Genomic DNA, 20,360 nt, shown 5'->3' on the forward strand with positions numbered 1-20,360 from the left:
GTTAGCCTGCTTAGTGGTCTGATTAAAGTGGCTGGTCCATGTCACACACTTTAGACTGGAAGGTAACTGTACTTTCCCAAATCCCAAGTGTTTAGTGTTTTAGCCGTGGAAGCCTGTTCTCTCAAAAAGAAAGGTTCTTCTATTAAGAAAGCAGCACACACAGACCAGACAGCCAACAGCACAGCATTTGTGCACAGGACCTCTTGTGTAAACTGAAATAGGCACAAAAATTACCTGCTATAGTGGAGCTTTTAAAAACTCTTAAAGACACGCAGTGATTGCAAGGAAGTTTATTTTCCAAATGTGTTTCAACTGGCTGGCTAATTATATATGTCCTTGTGCAGTCATGTAGGGTACATATCATTCCATTAACTGTGCAAGCTAAATGAAGGAAAGTAAATTATGGTAATCGTAACATTACAAAAGCTTTGATAGGGAAATTGCTAGGAAAGAACAATGTTGATAAAAGATGGCAACAGAATCTTTTTAGTTATATGCAGCAAGATCTAAATGTTTATATGCACTAAAAACTTTAAAGCTGGACAAGAGAAGAACACTGATTTTTGTTTAAAAAAGAAGAGAATTCAATATTAGCAATTCTTGCAGTTTTGCTGTGAATATATTAGTATTTATAGGCCTTCTTAAATTCTGAAACTGCGTGATTATTTCAGAATCTCATCTACTTTTTTAAAAATAAATTCCTCATATTCAGAGTTGCAGAGAAAAACCTTAGAAATACTATTAAATGCCCCTAAAAGCTTTGACAGCTTCAGAGAAGAGTAAACCCAAATGGCTTTGAAATTCAAGAATGTGTTTGGGTTTTTTCTCTGAACGAGTCCCAAATGTACCTTAATATCATTGTTTTAAGCCAAACTCACCCTTTACTCAAACTTTAGGCATTATTTTTAAGAGCTACCTTTAGAAACTGTGAAATTACTCCCTGTGTTGGGTGAACATCCATGCTCTTCCATTGTGGGCTCTTTACTTGCTGGTCCAGGTAAAATCTTCACATCAACCAGCACTACATCTGCATGAGCAAGAAGGGAAGCACAGCAACACTGGATCTCTGGGGGGAAACAATTCTAGGGATTTAATTTCCACACTGTATAATTTTGGGGATCTTTTCTTTAAATTAGTCTGGTCTCATGACCTGAACAACCATTAGGGCCATGGGCACAGTAGATGTACTGCTAGTACACACCTTCCAGTTTCATTATCAAGTAAAACAGTTTGTGCTCCAAGATTTCTCTGAGGTGTGAACCAAAGCATGGTCAACTGGGGTGTTTTGATGATCCTCTTTGAAAGTGCTCTATTGATCTCAAATAATATGTTTATTCAGACACATTCCATATTGCTCCACTGATGACAGAAAATAGCCCATGGCCAGTCCTGCAGCTCACTTGCCTGAGGAGTGAAGCTACTAAGGCACAGTCCTATGACTGCCATTAGAAGTCAGCAATCACTTATTTACTGCTGGGAGAAACAGGAAGGTTAAGGAAAACACTGTTAAAACCATCCTGTTTGTTCTCATCTGTTATCCAGTAGCTATAAGGAATTTTTTACAGTTTACACTGTAAAATGAAAATCTGTCCTGACTGATGGGCCATGGGCAATTTGGGTCACATTTTGTTCCTTGGCAAAAGCACAGCTCAGACAGATTGCTGTGTCACAGCAGAGACCATTATTCATAAGCAAGACTATTTTTAACATGTGAAGGCAGAGAGAAAAGTGTAAATGTTACTTATAATCAACATTGATTTTTGTTAAACCCATCCCATGGAATACAAAAGAAGCTGTTTGCTTATGCAAAGACTGTCCATTAATGATTTTCTTGTATCTATGGAGCACAGATAAAAACACATGCAAACATGGTGACTGGAGGGAGGCACAAGTCTGACTAAAAATTGCCCCTAAATTTACAACTTAATCTATCACTTATCATGACTATGGCTTTTTGGACAAAACCAGACTACTCCAGGTGTCGTGTCTGTGATTTTTACTTAATGTGTGTGTGGTTAGAGTCAAACGTCTTTGTTTATTTTATGATGTCAGAATGTTAAGATGTAAAGTTACTATTTTGTATTATTTCAATGTATGTAATTTTCACTGCTGAAACAATGAAAAAACCCATTTACTGAACTCTAACTGTTACAGTCATCTGTGACATGAGTTAATGGGACTATTTTTTTGAGCTAATGCAATTGCATTGTCAAAATGAGATTTTGATGGAAGGGGTTTTTTGAATTTGGAAAAATATAAAAATCTTGTCATGGTTACTCAAAACAAAGAGGGATGCAGATGCTTTGCCATAGTCACACTGTGCTTCTTGTTTATTGAAATGAAAACACACACATTACCTTCTAGTGCAGAAGGAATACAACAGACATGTACCTGTCCAGAGCCTCGGGGCCCTGACAGCCTCACCACACTGCATGCTGTGGTGACATGCCTGTTCTGGGAAGAACAGACAAGAAAGCCGTGGGTTAGCTTCTCATTCCTCAGCTCTGCAGAAACTAGTCTGTAGCAGTGGAAGAGTCAGATGCTGCACTCTCTTCTAAGCCATCCCTTTGCATCACACCAGCATGAGGAAGCCCTTGGCAGTTCAGTTCCAAAAGTCCTCTCAGACTGAGGGAAAGGCAAAGGACCAAGCGCTAATACAGAGGACTGTGGCCCTCCTGAAATTCATTTGAACTTAAGAGGACTTCAGCCAAGGTGAAAACAAAAATTCTAGAGATCTTTTTTGTTTCCCAAGGGGAGAAGACCTTCTTTAAGGTCTGCTTTGCCTTTAAAATTTATCAAGGCTTCGCCCCATATTTCCCTCTGTATTTCCACACCCCATCTGCCTTCCCCTAATTTTCTCCCCATAGAGCTTTTTCTGTAAGAAAGGATGTGAGTTACTAAAACAGACTTTGAAGACAATGGGGAAGACAAAGAGTGAGGAATGAACTTAAAGGCTACAGTACACCTAAGACAGCTTTATTTTCTGCTGGTTAACTGAACATAATGGTTTAATTTTTGTGCAGTGAGAAGTTCAAACCCTCTTCAGGCAGTTTGGCAGGATGTTGATATTTAAGGTGCTGAACTTATGCCTACCTTCACAAGAGGCCACAATAGACACAGATAGTTCCTGATTATCATGTAAGTGTGAAAGTCATATGAACATCAATAGTTTGAAAATCTTTAAGGCAGCCCCAGCCAGTAACCATTCTGCTATTTGCTGTCTCCTGTATTGTGTGGAAGCAAAAAAGACTGTGCAAATTCAGCTACAGGATGATGTGAACCAAAAAGATTTTCCTGAACATGAACTGTATGGAAAAAGGGAATAGGCCATAGCAGCAGCACCAGGAGGAAATAATCCTCCCTATTTGGCTCATCTTACCTGCTTGAGACCTGTTGTTGGTTTTGTTACATACCTGTGCACGGAGCAAACAGTCTCTTTTGACTGGCATCGCAACAAGCTTGGCTCTGTCACACCTCACAGAAAAATCTGTTTTACTTTTAGTTTAGTACTCCTGTTAGAGTAGTAGTAAGGATTCTGTATGCATCATTCTGGGTCTGATCCTATCATAAATTTTCCTGTTCTCAAGAAAAATCCCTTTCCCCTGAGGTATCACTTAGAGTCTTACATGAACAATTTAAGAAACAAAACCTCGAGTTCTGGAGTTTTTGAATGGGTGAATTTGCTTCCCATGATCTAGTGCTCACTGTGTATAATGTATTTCTTTTGCACCGTATGCCTGAAGAGTTGTGACATACCTTTTTACCAGTACACAAAGCCATTAAATTCTTTTACTTCTGAGACAGTTTACATATAAAATGGCTTAAAAAGCCAGATATTTCACTGCAAAGTTTCCACTACCATGGCTTTGAAGATCGCTCATGGTAAGCAGCATTGAACCAGGATCTCAATCTCCATGTAGGCTGTAAAACAGTGTTTTTAGGAGTCCTGATGCTTATGTCTGAAGGCCAGGGAAGCAGAAGGCTTTTCAGAGACTCTCCTTAACCAAACCACCCCAGTTTTGCTGTACATGGGTTATTTTGTCTTAGCATTTCTGGGATTGGGGTTACCAACTGTACTAGCCTGCCATAAGAGCAACCTAGTGGAGTTTGCTTCAGGAGTTCCTTGCAATAGGATAAGCCCAGATTGCTGATCCTTCCCTCAGAAGTGGCCATGTAGTGCTTAGGAGCTCCCTGAGCCGTGCTTTTTCCTGGGTGCAAATCTGTGGTGCTTGGCTTGGTTCTGGGGCCATGATGGCAGCTGAAGCACCAGGGAAGGACTTGCAAAAGAGTTGGAACTTCTTCAGTGTCTTTATAAGTGTGGGGTGGGGAGAACTGGGTTACAGACTGGAAGCTGCCAAGCCTGCAAGCAGTCCCCTTTTCCTCAACAGCCCTGGCATGCAGGCATCAGCCACCACAACAGCAGCACATTGCTGCTGAACCGAGCACTAGTGGGAGGTGAAATTTCAAGTCCCTGTGTTGGGCACACTGATCTCCCCTAGAGCATCAAGCAGAGCACCCAGCAGAACACCCAGGGCTAGGCCATCAGAGATAGCTGCTGCCTCCCAGTATGCTCTTCAGGTCATCTCGTCATTCCATTGTGGGAGCATGCAGAGGCCCAGATGAGATCTGCACTACTTTCTGTACAAACTTGTCAGATGCAAACACCTTATGCCAAAGAGCTTATGGTCTAAATGAGAAAGACAGGCAAGGGATGCTGGGAAAAAAAACAACCCAGAAGTGAAAAAAAACCTGCCTCAGGTCATAGACCTGTTCTGTAGGAAAGCTTCCTGGGGAAGAGAGTTCTCCTGAATTCTGTATGTGACACCTCTGTTGGCACAGGTTGTCTCTTTGCAAGTGCTGCAGGCAATATGGCTGGTGAAACAGCTCCTTGAGTGAGGATGCAAATCAAATACAATGAAATAGAATGGCAACAGTTTAGTCATGCAGCCTACTATGATCAAACAGCATCTTCCCGAGGTATGAATCATGCTCCGGGTTCTGTTCTAGCGCAGTAAGACTGGGTTACTAGAGCAGGGTGTGAGAGAGCTGGCTGCCAGTTTTACTTTTATTTATCTGAATCTCACCCTCAGCCATGTGTTTTTGGAATGGTGGCATTTATTCAATTTTTCCTGATGATAATTTTTCAGAGGCTTCAACTGACAATTTTGCATCACCCTTATTCCTTTATGGAGGCTCGACAAACTCTTTCTGGTCTTGCATCACCTGGCCATGCATCACCACTGACACCGGGTGTCATTTTATTCTGTGGCATCTGTATTTTGTCATCCCTAGAGAGTAATGACGTAATCTTGCATATTGCCTGCCTGCGCAATGGAAATAAGAGTTCTGCTACTGTCTCTTTTCATCTGGTCACAGCAGATCCTTTCTGGACTTGTAGTGAATAATATTTCAATTATGTTATGAAATCCTTCCCCTCATCTCTGAACTGATATTACAGTCAAATTGTTCATCTTGAGCTTCTCCAGAAAGCAAATTTTAACAGAACTACCCACATGTTACAAAAGCAAGCCACTGATCATCAAGGAAAGAAATGGACCAGTATGGTTCAGGCAGAGCAAGCAATTAAGAAAGAATGAGTAAAAAATCCAGTGTTTTCTGTTTTCATAATTTGGGGAGTCTCATCTGTTTTGGAGTACCTCACCTGAGGGAACAGAGATGGATTGCTACACCGCCAGTTTCCATTAACAGACAAGCCAGTTCGTGCCATTTTTCTGGGCTCAGATATGCACACAGTTTTAACTGAACTGTAAATTTGATATAAAATGTGACTTTTTTAATAACTCATATAGGGGCTGTAACCACAATGTTCATTAATGCACATCCTATGCCATTCCAAAGTGCAGATAACTTTGATGTCTTCCAGTATTTTCAAAATTGTGCTTTGAACCGATGAAACCAAATATCAGTTAGTGGTAACTTGAGGCTCAGAAAACAATTAGCAAAATAAATTGTAAGGTGCATTTTTTTTTCCTTTATTAAAAAAAAAAAAAGAACCTGGACAATCAGCTAATTAGAAACTTGTGTTTATGTTATAAGATATAAATGCAATTATAATTTACAATAGGGTTGGACTACTGATCTCTACATTCCGGTGCATTCCTTGCTTGCTGAGTCATTTCACTGAGTGCAGAACATATTAAAATTATTTTCACACCATAAATATCAGGAGAATCTATTTTAGAGAAAATATGCTGCTGTGAGGGCTGTGGACAGTACCCGTCAAACTAATGATTTCATATAGACTAGAAACCCCATTTTATAGTGTCTGAACATCAAACAGATAGAATAATTTGTTAGTTAGTTTAGACATATCTGTGTTTACATAAAAATGCATGTGTTTTTATATATATGTAAAGCTTTATTTATGTAACTTTATTGGTTGATTTTGAGCAACTGACATGTATTTAATGTACTTAGCCCAAAGCCAAATATGCGTAACTGCATCTTTATGCTACACAATCACTCTTGCTGGCTGCCATGACTACCAACTAAATGTCAAAATGCAAAAGACAATGAAAGGGGACAGTCTGAAAAATTCAATTTACTTCTGGGTTTTGAATGGAATTTTAATTTTGTGAGACATCTTAAAATAAGAATGTCTCATAATTTTGAATAAAGGCATTAGTTTGCTTTGTGTACACAATTGCAAATGATATATGTAAGCAGATTACTTATACAGGAAGAGTTCCTATCCTTGCAATAATACAGTGGCACACACATTATATTGTGTTAATTAACAATAGTATTTTAAATTCGAATGCCAGAACCAAACAAGCTCCTAGTAAATAACTTTCGAGTTTCTGGGTAAAACTGTTTGATTTTAGAGTCTGCCTATCAGTGTAACTTGTATTTGTGGAAGATTTTGCTGTAAACCCAAGAAGTTGGGATAACGGAAGCTGTATTATTATGATGCCTTACACTGTATGGCTTAATTCCCTTTTTTCATAAAAAAGACAATAGAAATGTAAATGTTTTTATACAAATTTGAGTCTACTCCATGGGGTATATGTGGGAGCAAGTGGCTGTATTTATTTTTATTACAAGATATTACAAAGGACTGAATTTCTGGGTTTAGAGAAATGTAGTCCCTAAATTAAGAAAGTCTCCCTATGTAGGAAGCCTATCAAAGGCGTATTTATCCTTGGAGAAATCTTCTGGTTCAAAAATAATGCTTTTAGTTTTTGAAGGACTATGAAAGCACTCTACAGAGTAAGCAAAAATGACAGCAACTCCCTCATCAACCATGTTGATACAAAGTAGGTTCTGTAAAACTCTTATTCTCATTTGGTGTTATCTCCTAACCAGTGAGCAGCAGAATCACTAGGAAAAGAATCTTTTGGCAGGTTGCCAAATCTAGAAACTAGGGCTAGTGTGAAAATCTATTTTTACAGCATTGAAAAACATAAGATAATTGTCTGCTAGTCTTCTACACAGTTCAAAAGAAAGTAAAAATGCCCAAGTGAGGTTTCAGATATGCTTCAGTGCGTGGCTACCTAAACCCATAACTGTCAATGCTGAAGGATGAAGTCTAGGTACCAAAATAGGAATGGATACTGGGGCAGGGACTTTGTTAAAAAATAAACTTACAGGAATAAATTTGGCATGTGTAGGTTGGCTCCAAAAGTCTCACAAGTAAGAGTTTGTGTGTGTTTTTTTTTTGGTTTTTTTTTTTTTTTTTGCTATTTCTTCCACCTTTCTTCTTAAGGGTCCAAATTTGGAAAAACAGTGAAAGAAAGCAAAGGTGTGTGTGAACCAGCAGGAGAGGAGGTTGTGTTCACCACTTCTTGGACATATTTGGGGCTGTGGAGCTGCACCTGAGGTACTATATCCAGTTTTGGGTCCCCCAATTTAAAAGGGACATGGAAGAACAGGTGAAGGTCCAGTGGAGGGCTACCAGGAAGGTGAGGGACCAGAGAATGTGGCCTGTGAAGGGTAGTTAGAGGAGGCCTGGTTTGTTTATCTGGGCAAAGGGGTGGCTTAAAGGATAATATACTAGTTGCTTACAGCTATTTGAAGGAAAGATCAGTGAAATGACAGAGTCAAATTTTTCCAGATGACACACATCTGTAACTCTGTGGCTTTCAGATTTTTCAGCATGATCTTTACCTAGAAGATCTATGCAGCTATTATTACTAATTACCAGATTTATACTTCTACTATTGAATCCTGCCATGTCTTTATGCATATACGCAAACATCTGATTGCCTCCATGACAAAATTAATGATACCACTCAACAGCCTATTGCTAAAATTTATCATGGTTGGGCATAGATTATAAATATTACTGAGTATGCTAACCAGAAGATACATAAAATTAATAAGAAAAAAAAAGGTAAAAAATTTACAGCCTCTTCTTGGAAACCATGCTGATGGTGCAAAGAACTTAGTGTTTTATTCAGAATTGATTAAATTGGCTGAGGGAGAACATTTACTGATGGGATACTTTTGTTACAATTCATGGTACAATAAAACTAGAAAAAGAACCACTGGTCACAGGAAGCGATCTGTGTTTTAAGTAGCTTTGCTCTGATTTGCATAATAGAAATAAATGGATTTCTGAAGATGCAAAATTAATGCATAAATGTCTACACTATAGCAATTTATATCGACTTTCAGTAATATGACTGCTCCCAATTACGTCTTTCATGACTCACCTCTATTTTTCATCTTTCTCTTCTCCTTCACTCTTTTATACTGTTTTTCAATTTAGTAATTTTTTTCCTATTCTGAAATATTAGTGAAGATTTCTAGAATACCTTTGCTCTGTCACTCTATTTATCCCCCTGCAGTTATCTATCTGTCTATCTCTCTGTCTCTCTATTTTTCTGCAATACTGGCGTCCACTTTGAAGAAGATCTTGATGAATTCAGAGACACTGCTCTGCTACTAAATTAACCACATGAGGAGTTGATCCCTGCAGAGATGCTTCACTGGTTGGTGGTGTGAGGGCGCTTGGCTCATTTAGAATAATAAAAAAAAAAGATCTTCACTTGCAATAGTGAGATTTTCAGGGCACTGTGCACCAGCATCAACAGTCTGTCATTAACAGCAAATCAGAACTTCTATGTTGCTTAGCCTGACCTTTCTAACAGACTCATCAAACTTCTAGGACTGGCTTGTCTACTGGATTTTTAGTATGACCTAAAAGCAGCAGGAGCTGGATATATCCAAATGTCAACTTGTAATAGCCTGTTTTGTCTCTTTTGTTGTATAATCAAATTCTTTTTTCTGTAATAAAAAAAAAAAAATCTCTTTCCCTCATAATCAAATTCTCTTTGTTAGTGTAGCTGGCTTTTACATGACTTTTCAAAATAATAAAGGAGAGATTTCTTTCCTAAGCTGATACTTTGGGAGATTTAAAGGGTGAAAAAATAGGTTCATCAGATATAAATAAACATAGGTTGAATACATCCATAGATTTCCACAGGTTTATGTTCTAATTCTTGCAAGATTGGTGTTCCTGACCTTTGCACATCTTAGCTACTTAAACATGTGACCTGTACACCACAGTTCAGCCATTGTTATTTCCCATGTTGTCCTGCTTTTTTCCCCCACTTCATTAGGAAATATGGGAGTCCTTCTTCCACGGAACGTCACTTTGACAAATTACAATTTGGCCTACAGTTTTCTCAGCTGGAAGGCTGCCTCTTGCTGAATTCTGGAGAAGTTTTTAGCTAAAAACATTTCACTATTTCTATGAAGATGACTAGGGAAAAATACATGCATGTGGTAAACTAAACAAGTGCTTATTTTATTTATTTGAAAGGTTCTAGTGCTTTGTGCCAGGAAATCATTCTTCATTTCAAAAAAATCTGTCCAGGCCTGGCCATGGAATAAGCAATTGAAATATTGGATTTCAGGCTTCAGCCATGGCTGAGAGATACAAATCCAAGCTTTACAGCCAGTTTGTCTCAAGGCACTTTGTGCTGGGCAGGACTAATTCCACATGGGCTGAGAGTGATGCTGTGGACCAGAGGAGCACTGGAAATTGGAAAAACAAGAGGAAACAACTATCCTGTGGTCTTAATTCCTTCCCTTCTGGCATCACAGAAGTATGAAGGACTACGGGAAGGAAGAGGCTGTATGAAGGGATGAGAGCTGAATCTGCATATTGGAAGAAATTGCTGAGAACAGACAAATTAAAAAAAAGAAGAAAAAACACACAGGTAAAGTCAGTCAGGGGATGGGATGATCGAAATTTGACCAAGAATGAGGGTGACACTTGATTGACTGGATAATGATATTGGATTAAGAAAATCAGGGAAAGGGTACCAAGGAAATGGACTGGAACTGGAAATCAGTAGGTGGTGGCGATGAAGCAGATGGGAAACTGATTAGGAGAGCAGATTGTTCACAAGAAAGTTGAGAGTCATCTGAAATAGAAATCTTCCTGACTGCTAGCTCAGACTTTCCTCTAATGACATTAAAAGTGTATAATATTAGAGTAGCAGTTCAGGGTCAGACTGGGGTCCATCTGATATAATATTCTGCTTCCAGAATACTTTTTCTTAATTTTGTTTTAATCTAGGAAATTCCATCCATATAACTACATATAAATGTACTAAATAAAATTTTGCAACCTTTATATTGCAGATTGCTTATGTATGCTTATCTAAATGTCTTGATTTATCTGCAAGGGATTTTGTTGCAAGTATTTATTTTTATTATTCCAATTTTTTTTACCCTTGACAGTGCTGTTCACATCTTTGTGCAGAAACTAGGATGCCAGCAGAACTGAGACCTCTAGAACAGTACTGACAACCTATACAAACTAGTAATTACAATTTTGCAGAGGACTTGAAAGTACCTCTGTCATGTTTAATCCTGTTTTTCAGGCCATCCACCACAAGAAGGTGAAATTCTTTACGCTGCTAATGAAATGTAGTATGATTATCCATGTAAGATATTTCCCTTCTTGATCTTTCACTGCAAAAAAAAGGTGAATGCACTTCAAAAAGGATAACTTGAACCCTCAATACAGCTTAAAATAAATACCTTACTACTACTTTACTTAATAAGTCATTATTGATATTTTACTTAGAAAATAATGATGTTTAGAGGTAGAACATCATTTCCCAGCAAGAAATTATTTGCCTTCAGAACAAGTATTTTGTTGACAAATTTAAAACATTTAAGTTTTTAAATCAGGAGTAAGGGCATCATTCCTATCTACAACATATATTGAAAGGTCCCTGACTGCAGTCTCAACTGCATCAAAAATATCTGAGCATGCAGAAAAGATATTAGCTTAGAAATAGGGTTTTTTTACTATCTACATAGTAAATTGAATAAACACCAGTACCTGGAGACAAACAATGTGTGTTCAAGTGACGTAAACATGACTTAAGTGATATCAATTGCTCTTTCTTTTCACATGAATAATGTAAGAAACAAATACATTCAAATAATTAATAGGTCAATAAAAAGGGTTACAGAAGTGAATTTTACTTCCAAAAAAGATCTGTGAAAAATTATAGAGATTGATTCATGCATTCATTTTAAGTAAAAAAATTTCCTACGAGCACGTAACATTTCTTACAGCTCCATTCAGGTAACTGGAGGATTTGCAGTACAAAAATACTAGGAAACAAAAAAATATAATTTTTGCTACATTTTTATATACCAGTGTTGATAAAAAAATGTGAATCTTTGACCTGGCTGTGGTCTCTACAGTCTTTTGAAAAGAAAAAATAACTGTAATAGTATTAGTCAGTCCAGGGAGCTCTGCCAATAAAATGACATCAAGAGTCACCCTAGTGGAAACTAGAGGACGAATTTGAACATGTGTATCTCAGAAATCTTAGCCCAAAAGGACAATTTGTGTTTTCAATAACTTTGAAAGGATGAAAAATAACATCAAGATCAAAAGTTATAGCTATGTAATCACTTAGTGACTGGTGAATATATTTAAATGTAAGAACTGTAAGCATTAAAAGGTACTTTGGCTGTCTCCAGGTAGAGCATACCTTAGCTTAAGACAAATTGCCCATTTTTAAACCTCTATGTCAATCAGTAGTATAAAATATACACAAAATTAATTTTTCTTCACCTAAGAAATTCCCTAAGAATTATAAAAAACTATCTGAATAGCACAGAATGCTAATACATCTTCAGTAGTTTAAGTTGCTCTGTTTCGTAATCTGATCAGTATGGATTTCTGCAACATCTGTAATATTGGAGCATAGTTACACATTTCCATGCAGTATGGAACATAACCTCACATCCCAACTATGATTCTCCCCATCTTAATGAAAAGGAAGTCAGGTCATAAAATTAACCTACAAATCCAATAAAGGAGTTGGGTGCCTAAAATGATATTTAAGAAAAAAAATAACTCAGGTTTCGAAATCCAAAATGTGGATCCTGCAAATTTCTGCACAGGTGAGGAGAGGTCATGAAAATTCAGAAAAACACAATTTGTGCTCTTCAAATTGGTGTGCAGTGGAGGGTATTAGTTTTTTGCACAAACAAGGTTGCCTCAGGCTTGAAATGTTTAATCCCCTAACATTGGGAATTGGGTGTTCTTCCAACTGAGATCCAGTCCTCTGAAGAAATCTGTGTAGCCTGTTTCCTGAGAGCATTTGGCACATGTAGATAGGATAGGGTTCTTCATAAATTTAAGGGCAGCCACAGTTTTCTTTTAAAATGCAGCTGAGGGGAAACTCCTGCCCTTTGGGACAACTGTCTACAGTAAGCACCTTTGACTAGGAAGTGCAGGAGCTGAGTTCAATCTCTTTTAGAATGAGGGGATTCAGGACAAAGGGTCCTAACTGCCACCTAAAGAAACTCAAGTTCTATTTTCTGCTCCCACAACTGTTTCTATTTTGCCATATCATGCAAAATCTAGCGATGGTTCTGGGGTCCCCAGTTACTAGGTGGAGGTCACCCTCCCTCCTGTATGTTTTCTTGTCCTCTCTCTAGCATGATGTTCTTCCCATAGAAGGGTGGAAAGCGGACATAGCTCAGTGGCTCTGGTCTTATATGGGGAGGGAGGATATGCATGGACAAGGGCCACCTCATCCCAGCACCACACCTGAAGGCCGACCACCAGCCTTTGGTTCAGGGACAGGAGTACATCCATTGCCACCTCTTTTTCCTCCCACCACAAAGGCAGAGACTGAAGCAGGGCTTCTCCCTGAAGTGCCCAAGGGATGGTTGAAGTATCCCCATTCCTCCCTGCATTTTCCTCTGGGTTTCTGAATCGAGTGCATTCACTATTGACCATAGCCAGAGGCACTGACCTCTCCCCACGTGCTGTGGAGGTACAGTCATACCTGTACCCCACCACAGGTGCCTTAGAGCTTTACTAACCCTGTCCTCAGTCACCTCTCTAAACTAAACCACCTTCCTGGGGCAAAACTAGTGAAAAAACCCCCACCAATCCTGTTTTGTGATTGTGTGTGTGAAGGATCACCGTTTCCCCACACAGCAACTGCCACAACCACGAGAGGTTTTCTGTATTAGAATGAGTCCATAAATCATAATTTATTTATGAACTGCTTGGATTTGACTGCTATACCTTAAAAAAATATACTTTCTATATGTATTCAGAAAAGCCTAGTGTTTTTTGTAGATGCTGTGCATTGGTTTAACTGTGCATCCTGGCAGAACTAGCTGAAGTTCACTTCACTGGTTAAATTATGTATTAGCAGACAGGAAAAATAAAAACATAATAAGTGGAAGAAAAAAAGAAATAATATTGGAGCAACTTTGTATGCTGTTTTTTCTCAGACACACAATGTCCAAAGTATTTAGTTCTCAGGAGTCAGCATTTCTGCATCAGTCCATTTTTTTGACTGAGGATGCAGGTCCATGTGGGTTGAGGTCTCCAAAGCAGTTTTTCCTGCTTTTGAAAAGTGCTGAGTAACTAGAGAAATAGGTACTACCTGCACTGCAGTCATGGGTGCCCAGCACCTTGCAGGATAGAGGTATGTGTCCCAAGTAGAGTTGCTGGCTGATGTTCACAGAGGGGACTCATACTGTATCCACAGAATGCATGAGGGTTGTGTGTAGCCTAGAAAGAATTGTGAATATCAGACATTCCTCCAAGTCAGCTGCCAATTTCTGTGTCCCCATAGGCTGTGCCCCCACTTGTTCTGAGGCCAATGGCTGTACTCCACTGGCTGCAGTGACACAACAGTCATTTGCAAAGTTTGTTCATCTATCATCTCTTTTATGGATACTGCTGAAGAAGACACGTTCTCTGCAAGCCACCTGATGATGGCAACAGTTTTTTTTATAAAGATGACTTGTAGGGAGAACTGACAATGGATTTTTCGAAGGCAGTTACCTCAGAGGTAAGCAAGCACTGCTGCTTCATGATGTGACATTTACTCCTCCTTAAAGCATTGGGCAGATCTGCTGAGAGTGCCAGAATAAAGGGTTTTGAAGCCTGATAACCTAAGTTGAAAGGCAAATGTAATATATATACATACATATATATACATATACACACAGCCTGTGGGGAGGGCACACTGTGAGAAAGCTCAGTGCAACTCTCAGTCCCTTATGTTCCAGTGGTGGCTTTCTTGTTGTGTCAGCTTTAGCAAAGCTTTTAGTGAGTTAATTTTCCACCTATATCAATTGTATGGTGTGACACCATTTTAAGATGCCTACTTTAAGACACCCAGGGCTTGATGTTTTTCAAAAGTGCTGAACATCTCTTTGTTTCTTTTGCCTGTGCACTAATAAGGTAGTTAAATTAGACCTACATGAAAATGCTTCAGAGGTCAAGTATTGCCCAGACAGGCCTGTCATGGGAACTCTCTGATCTCTGTGTTTCAGACTATACAATAATGACTACTTCTCACTGCAGGCAATTAGGCGAATTAATTAGTTAATACTGTATAGTTTTTGAAGTCTGAAACACTATCTAAATATATTGCTGGATATGAGTGTCCCATCTTTCTTCTGAGTTGTTTTTAAATCAATGCTATTAATTTGAAAATGAAGAATTCTTTTCTAAAGAAATGAATATAAATGTCACCTGAGATAAATCTAACCATTAGGTTATATTACACAGTATTTATACTAAAAAATAGGTGTGCAAAACATGATCTAGAGAAATGTACTATTGTAGTACAAATACAAAAATAAATAATAATAAATAAATTCCCAGGCTTAAATAATAAATTAAAGAAAATTCAAATTGACAAAATTGATGTGAATGAATTACAGAAATACATTATTAAACAGGGAAGTCTTTAGTCTAACTAGAACTTATATTTGGAAAAAGAGGTAATGGAGGTGGAGGTGAGAGAACATTTTGGAAGTGTTCAAGCTGCTGAATTTTATTTTTATTTCCCCAGCATGTTATGGGATCTCTTCCACAAGAAAATGAAATAGATGACATTTTATCCTCCTGCTTGTACACCTCACAGGGTAAGTAAAGAACTGCTATGAGGTAATATAAATTCTTAGCCATATGGACTGTTTTTAAAATTATTACTGCCTCAATTTTCAATTGCAGGAAGAGTAATTGACTCTACAAAACCAAGAAAAGAATGTGAATAGGTGTTAACCTTCAGTTCTCTGGTAAAGTGTACTTGCCATGAACTTTATATTAGCTCAGTAATAAAAGTTCTCAGAAAAATGTTTCTTCTGCTAGATCTTGAAAAAAATTTGGAAAAATGGTGTTTCAGTCAAATCACATTCTTGATAGCACTGAAACAATACACTATTTTCTGATTCTTGCCTACATTCACTCTCATATTAACATGATTTCTTATTTGTCTATGCAGAAATGTTATTTTCTGACAGCTGAAAATAATTCAGAGCTGATTTGTGTTCATTTATTTATGAAAGGGAAGGTTAAAACCTTCAGCTAAAACCAGTGTAATATGGAAAGGAGCATGCTCAGTCTAAACTCAGCCCGGTGTTTAGCCATATGTTGTTTAACTGGAAGCTTGTCATTGGCATTGATGTCCAGATGACTACTCATGTGCAACTGTTAAAGATCAAACAATTGTTTAAGTGTGGTGGCAAATCAGAGGCAGAATGCTTACACCTTTGCAGTAAAAAAAGCCTAGTTATTAAAGTAATTGAACCAGTTAAACTCAACAACCTTACACTTATTTATGACTTCATATGTATGTTTACGTATCAGATAAAACAATAATGTAGTACTCAGTTAATAGACAAACTTAGCAATGGCCTTGCATCCATCAAGCTAAGTATAGATGTCTGAGCTTGTGAATAAAATGTAAATGACAAAGTAGAAGAACAACTCTGAAACACTTTTACAAGAGTTTAATCAATCTTACTGAGATATGCAAAGGAGGCAGCATGGGGCTGCCTGAATTCCCATATCCTCATAATTCCACCCGTTTATCACCTCACAGCATTCCTGACTGTCTCAAAAGGCGTTGAACTTAAAAACTTCCTTAACACATTATTAACATATATCACACGTATTTCTGTTAAACAACTTCCTATAAAATAAACAAGAACCATAACCAGTACTGAGAGTTTCTGTATGATTATTGTCTGAAAATGTTCTAATAAATATCCTTTAAATAAAACACCGCAAGGAAACAATGAAATAATGGTTTCAAACACTTTTTTAGTTCCAGTCTCATCACAGACTGCTTCACCCTCACACTGCCATCCATGTACATATCCTAAGTAAGTCTATCAAACCAGGTACATGGCCTGATTGGCCTTTAGTGACCCCACCTGCAAAGGCTCCTGATTTATGTAACACACATCCTGCATGGTTGGGAGTATAAAGAATGAAGGAGTCCCTCCATTCAATATAGATTTTGTGTGGAAGATGGCATCAAAGGAAGAACGAAATTTAAAAGCCCCTAGAATTTCCCTACAGTTGTGTTACATGGAATTTTAAAATAAGACACACTTAAAAAAAAAATAAAAAAAAAATGTGTGTGTCTCTGGCATGCATCATTCACATACTATGTACACTAAAGAGAAAGAAGAACCTCATGGACATTTGGGCTGTATTGATCTTCCAGAAGTTCTTGCAGCCGTTGAGATTCCTACAGAAGTCAAAGGAGCTTTCCTTGAAAACCTCTTATTTTACTGAACCTAAGAGAGAATGTGGCTTAATTTCGCTTTTTATGGCAAAATATAAACACAGGCTTATCAAGGTATTTGGTATCTGCCTAACCTGAGTTATGTGTAGAGTTCTGTCCAAAGCCAGCAGGACTATTTTGCATGCTCACTCAGACACCTGCTTAAGTGCCTTGCTGGACCAGGGCCAGAAACATAATAGTGGGCTGGCTTAAACTGATTAGAAATGTCTTGCTGGCTCCAGTGGAAGCAGGATCCAGCCTTTATTGCCACTTTGCAAAATATGGTTCTCAAAAGGCAAAAAAAAAAAAAATCAGGCGCTCTGTAGTTCTTGCAGTGGTCTATTGGGTAAAGCTTGAGTACAGGACAAATGTAGCTCATTTAGCACTAACTGGAAATGTGTATTACAGAGAATACATCTATTTTTTCACATGAAAATAAAATTTGTTAGCTTGTAGTAATTCTTGAAATAAAGTGGCTTATTGTAATAGACTGTCTAGATCCAAATTTTCTCTAAGAAAGAGGAAGAATAAGGTTTAAGGAAATGGTGAGGAGAATCCTTTAATCTTTGTGAGTTTAAAGAGGGAAGATGCTTTTAATAATGTAACTTTCAATTCTTTTTAAGTTAAATGCTATTGCAATTAGCATTTTTAGAAACTTGAGCTAGTTAGTTACACAGCTTTTTATTGTTGGTATATGTGGCTTGTTAACCAGGTATTATTAGACAAACTGGCATCATATAGTCCCTTCGTCTCTGGGCAAACTGAATGATTCCTGGCCTCTCTCTTGCTGCAGAAATCTTTATATTTGTGTGCTGTGAGACCATTAATCACAGGCTGAGGAGCTTGCTCTTCCCTTGTGGTAGAATTCCTAACAGGGCCTTCTGCCGCGATAAGTCCCCGGCCGACTACAAATTATCAATACTGATTACGGGATTGCTGCAGTGGGGAGGGGACCGCGTGCTCGGCACTGCAGGGCTGGCCAGGCTCCCACAGCCCTCACTTCCCTCGTCTATTTGCATCTACAGCTGTCTCATGCTGTTCCCAGGGGTGCCACAGCCAGGTTAAAATGTTTTCAATTCACACCGATTATTCCTCGGGAGTGGAACATCAGCATTCGAACAAATGCACTGGTGTAATGCATCGATTACAGCCACTGCCAGGAGGCTTTGGTGTAACTTTGTGCAATGTGATGAAGAGTCCTAACAAGAATCTGCATAGAATGGAAATTTGAATGGGATTTGCTTCTTGGAGAAAGGCAACAATTGTGTTGGGACCTCTTCATCCTTATTTTATGGGATTTGTGCGTGCACGATATTAACGGTGAATGATTGTGAAAACTTGAATTTGAATGCAACAAATGCAGGTCCAGCCTCATTCCCCTCCTGGAAAAAAAAAAAACCAAAAAGCCCAACCCGCAAACTGTTATCTGTCTCCCCCACACCTTCACTGCGATTTTTCCGCCCTCCCTCCCCAGCAGTCTCCCTCGAACAAAGGGGCCAGTACCAGGCTACCGCCCTTCGCTCCTGCCTGGACCAGCAGGACCAAGAGGGACCCGACGACAACGTGCTCCCCGATGACCTGGGAGCCCCCCGGGGACCGGGGCTGGGGCAGGGAGGGCGCAGCTGCCGCGCCCCGCCCGGCGCTCCCCGGGGCCCGGCGGGGTGGGCTTGGGCGGGGGGCGGTGCGTCGCGGAGACAGGGCGCGGCTCTGCTGGGGAGGGGGGAGGATGCTCTGCTGGCAGCTGGAAAACGCCAAGTAACAACAGCCCCGGCAGCTGCCCCCCGGGAGAGAGAGCAGGGTGGGCACTGCTAGCGCACACCAGCTCTCCGTGATGCAGTGACCTACTTCAGCCGCCCCCACGTCCTCCCCCGGCAGACTGCAGGTGCGGGCAGTGCCGGGGTAACGCTGAGCGGCGGCTCCTTCCCGCCGCCCCTCCCGCAGCCCCGCGCCGGGCCGGGCGGGCCGAGCTGGGCTGGGCTGGGCGGGCGGCCGGGCTGGGCTGGGCTGGGCTGGCGAGCGGGCTGGGCTGAGCTGGGCGCGGCCGGCCGCAGTGCGCGCTGGCAGGGCCCCGCCCCGCTGCAGCCCCCGCCGCTGGCCGCGGGCCCCCCGCCGGCCGGCCCGGCCACCTCCACGGCCGCCGCCCGCAGCCCTCGGGCCGCCGCCGTGCCCGTTTGGGGCGGCAGTGCCTCTCACCGCCCCTCTTTTCTTCTCCCCACGCGGTTTCAGAGACAGAGAGGAGCGCTGACTCCGGCCGCCGGGGACGAGGGGAGGTACACTGACAGCGGGAATAACTTTACCGTTCGTTTTGTTTCCCTTTTTTAAATATATATATAAAAATATATATATTCATCTTTAAATTAATGAAAGCAGTTTCAAAATTATGCTGTGCTCATGTGCCGACCTCACCCATCGGTCTATAATCCGATCTCCATTAGGACGCTAAAACAGCCCCTGGTCCCACCCACCCTCTCTTTTTTTCCTGATCAAAGAAATTAAAAATATGTTCATCGTTGTCTTGGTTTTTTTTACCCCTAAACTTTCGGGACAGCGAAAAGAGCACCTAGTGTAGGTAGAGGACCTAGGAGACAGCGGCCGTGGCACTGGCTGAAGGAAAAGAGAGGTGGTTTCTTACCCATTGCTGTTTTAGCCATGGTGGGATGTGCGGCTCTCAGAGGCGGTGAAGGCAAAGGGGTCCAGCTACAGCAGTGGAGAGAGGGAGAGAAGACTGAATAAGGCACTGAGTCAGCAGAGTGGGGCTGTGCAAGAGAAGGAGCAAGAGGCAGGAGCCCATGAATAATTATCACTCCTCTACCCAAGCAGATTGGCTCGAGAGGTCCCCTGACATGACTCCTGCAGAGCCAGAATCTCCGGGCATTAAATATTGATCCGCCAATAGTGCTGGAGTACAAAGTGCCAGAATGCAGTTTGAAATGGAAATCAGTCCTTGGCTGCCTCTCCCCCCTCGGTCTGGTGCTAATAGTACATTCCATGTCAAATGTTTTATGTCTTACATGAAAAAAGCCTATTGGTGTTGAAGGCTCTGCTGTTGCTACCTGTAAAACACGCACAAATTCATTTTAACACATTTTATTCCAAAGATACAAGAAAAGGGACCACTACGAGGGATTTTCAAAACTATTTCAGTAAAACAGTTGCTCAGATTATTTTTGCCTCCTGCAGGGATACACAGATATCCTATACAATTGCTTTATACTGAATGTTTCTGCATTTCAGTACCTGTTTTAGTGTCCCCAGACCTAACCCTGGACATGTTGAACTCTGCTAAACTATGGGGAAAGCTGGACATGC

General features: G+C 40.1%; 1 protein-coding gene across 1 annotated transcript in view; it reads right to left on the minus strand.

The window, feature by feature from the left end:
- The window catches only part of STMN2 (stathmin 2), a 37,201-nt gene extending 17,268 nt beyond the window's left edge, over positions 1-19,933 (minus strand). Inside the window, exon 1 of the mRNA XM_008929436.3 lies at positions 19,684-19,933. Within this exon, the coding sequence (XP_008927684.1) occupies positions 19,684-19,702 (19 nt within the window). The 5' untranslated portion in view covers positions 19,703-19,933. The remainder of the gene's footprint in view (positions 1-19,683) is intronic.
- Positions 19,934-20,360: the final 427 nt, after the last annotated feature.

This window comes from Manacus vitellinus, unplaced genomic scaffold (assembly GCF_001715985.3).
Source record: "Manacus vitellinus isolate BGI_N305 unplaced genomic scaffold, ASM171598v3 scaffold_1_pilon, whole genome shotgun sequence".
NCBI classification, from domain to species: Eukaryota; Metazoa; Chordata; class Aves; order Passeriformes; family Pipridae; genus Manacus; species Manacus vitellinus.